Raw genomic sequence first — 262 nt, forward strand, 5'->3', positions numbered from 1 at the left:
GGGAGGAGGGGGGGAGGCCAGTCCGCCCCTGGGCGTCCGGGGTGGCACGAGCCCGCGGCCCGAGTGCGAGGCGGAGGCGAGGAGGCCGCGGGGACAGGAGGCGAGGCCGGCCGGGCCCCCGCAGCCATGGAGAACGCGCACACAAAGACGGTGGAAGAGGTGCTGGGCCACTTCGGCGTCAACGAGAGCACGGGGCTGAGCCTGGAGCAGGTCAAGAAGCTCAAGGAGAGATGGGGCTCCAACGGTAGGGGGGCCGCGCCGC

General features: G+C 73.7%; 1 protein-coding gene across 1 annotated transcript in view; it reads left to right on the top strand.

Moving 5' to 3' along the window:
* The first annotated feature begins 6 nt into the window (after positions 1-6).
* LOC106734944 (sarcoplasmic/endoplasmic reticulum calcium ATPase 2-like) overlaps positions 7-262 on the top strand; it is a 14,754-nt gene continuing 14,498 nt past the window's right edge. The window contains exon 1 of the mRNA XM_014588126.1: positions 7-244. Coding sequence (XP_014443612.1) covers positions 127-244 — 118 coding nt within the window. The 5' untranslated portion in view covers positions 7-126. The remainder of the gene's footprint in view (positions 245-262) is intronic.

The sequence above is a fragment of the Tupaia chinensis genome, unplaced genomic scaffold, assembly GCF_000334495.1.
Source record: "Tupaia chinensis unplaced genomic scaffold, TupChi_1.0 Scaffold000258_1, whole genome shotgun sequence".
Lineage (NCBI taxonomy): Eukaryota > Metazoa > Chordata > Mammalia > Scandentia > Tupaiidae > Tupaia > Tupaia belangeri.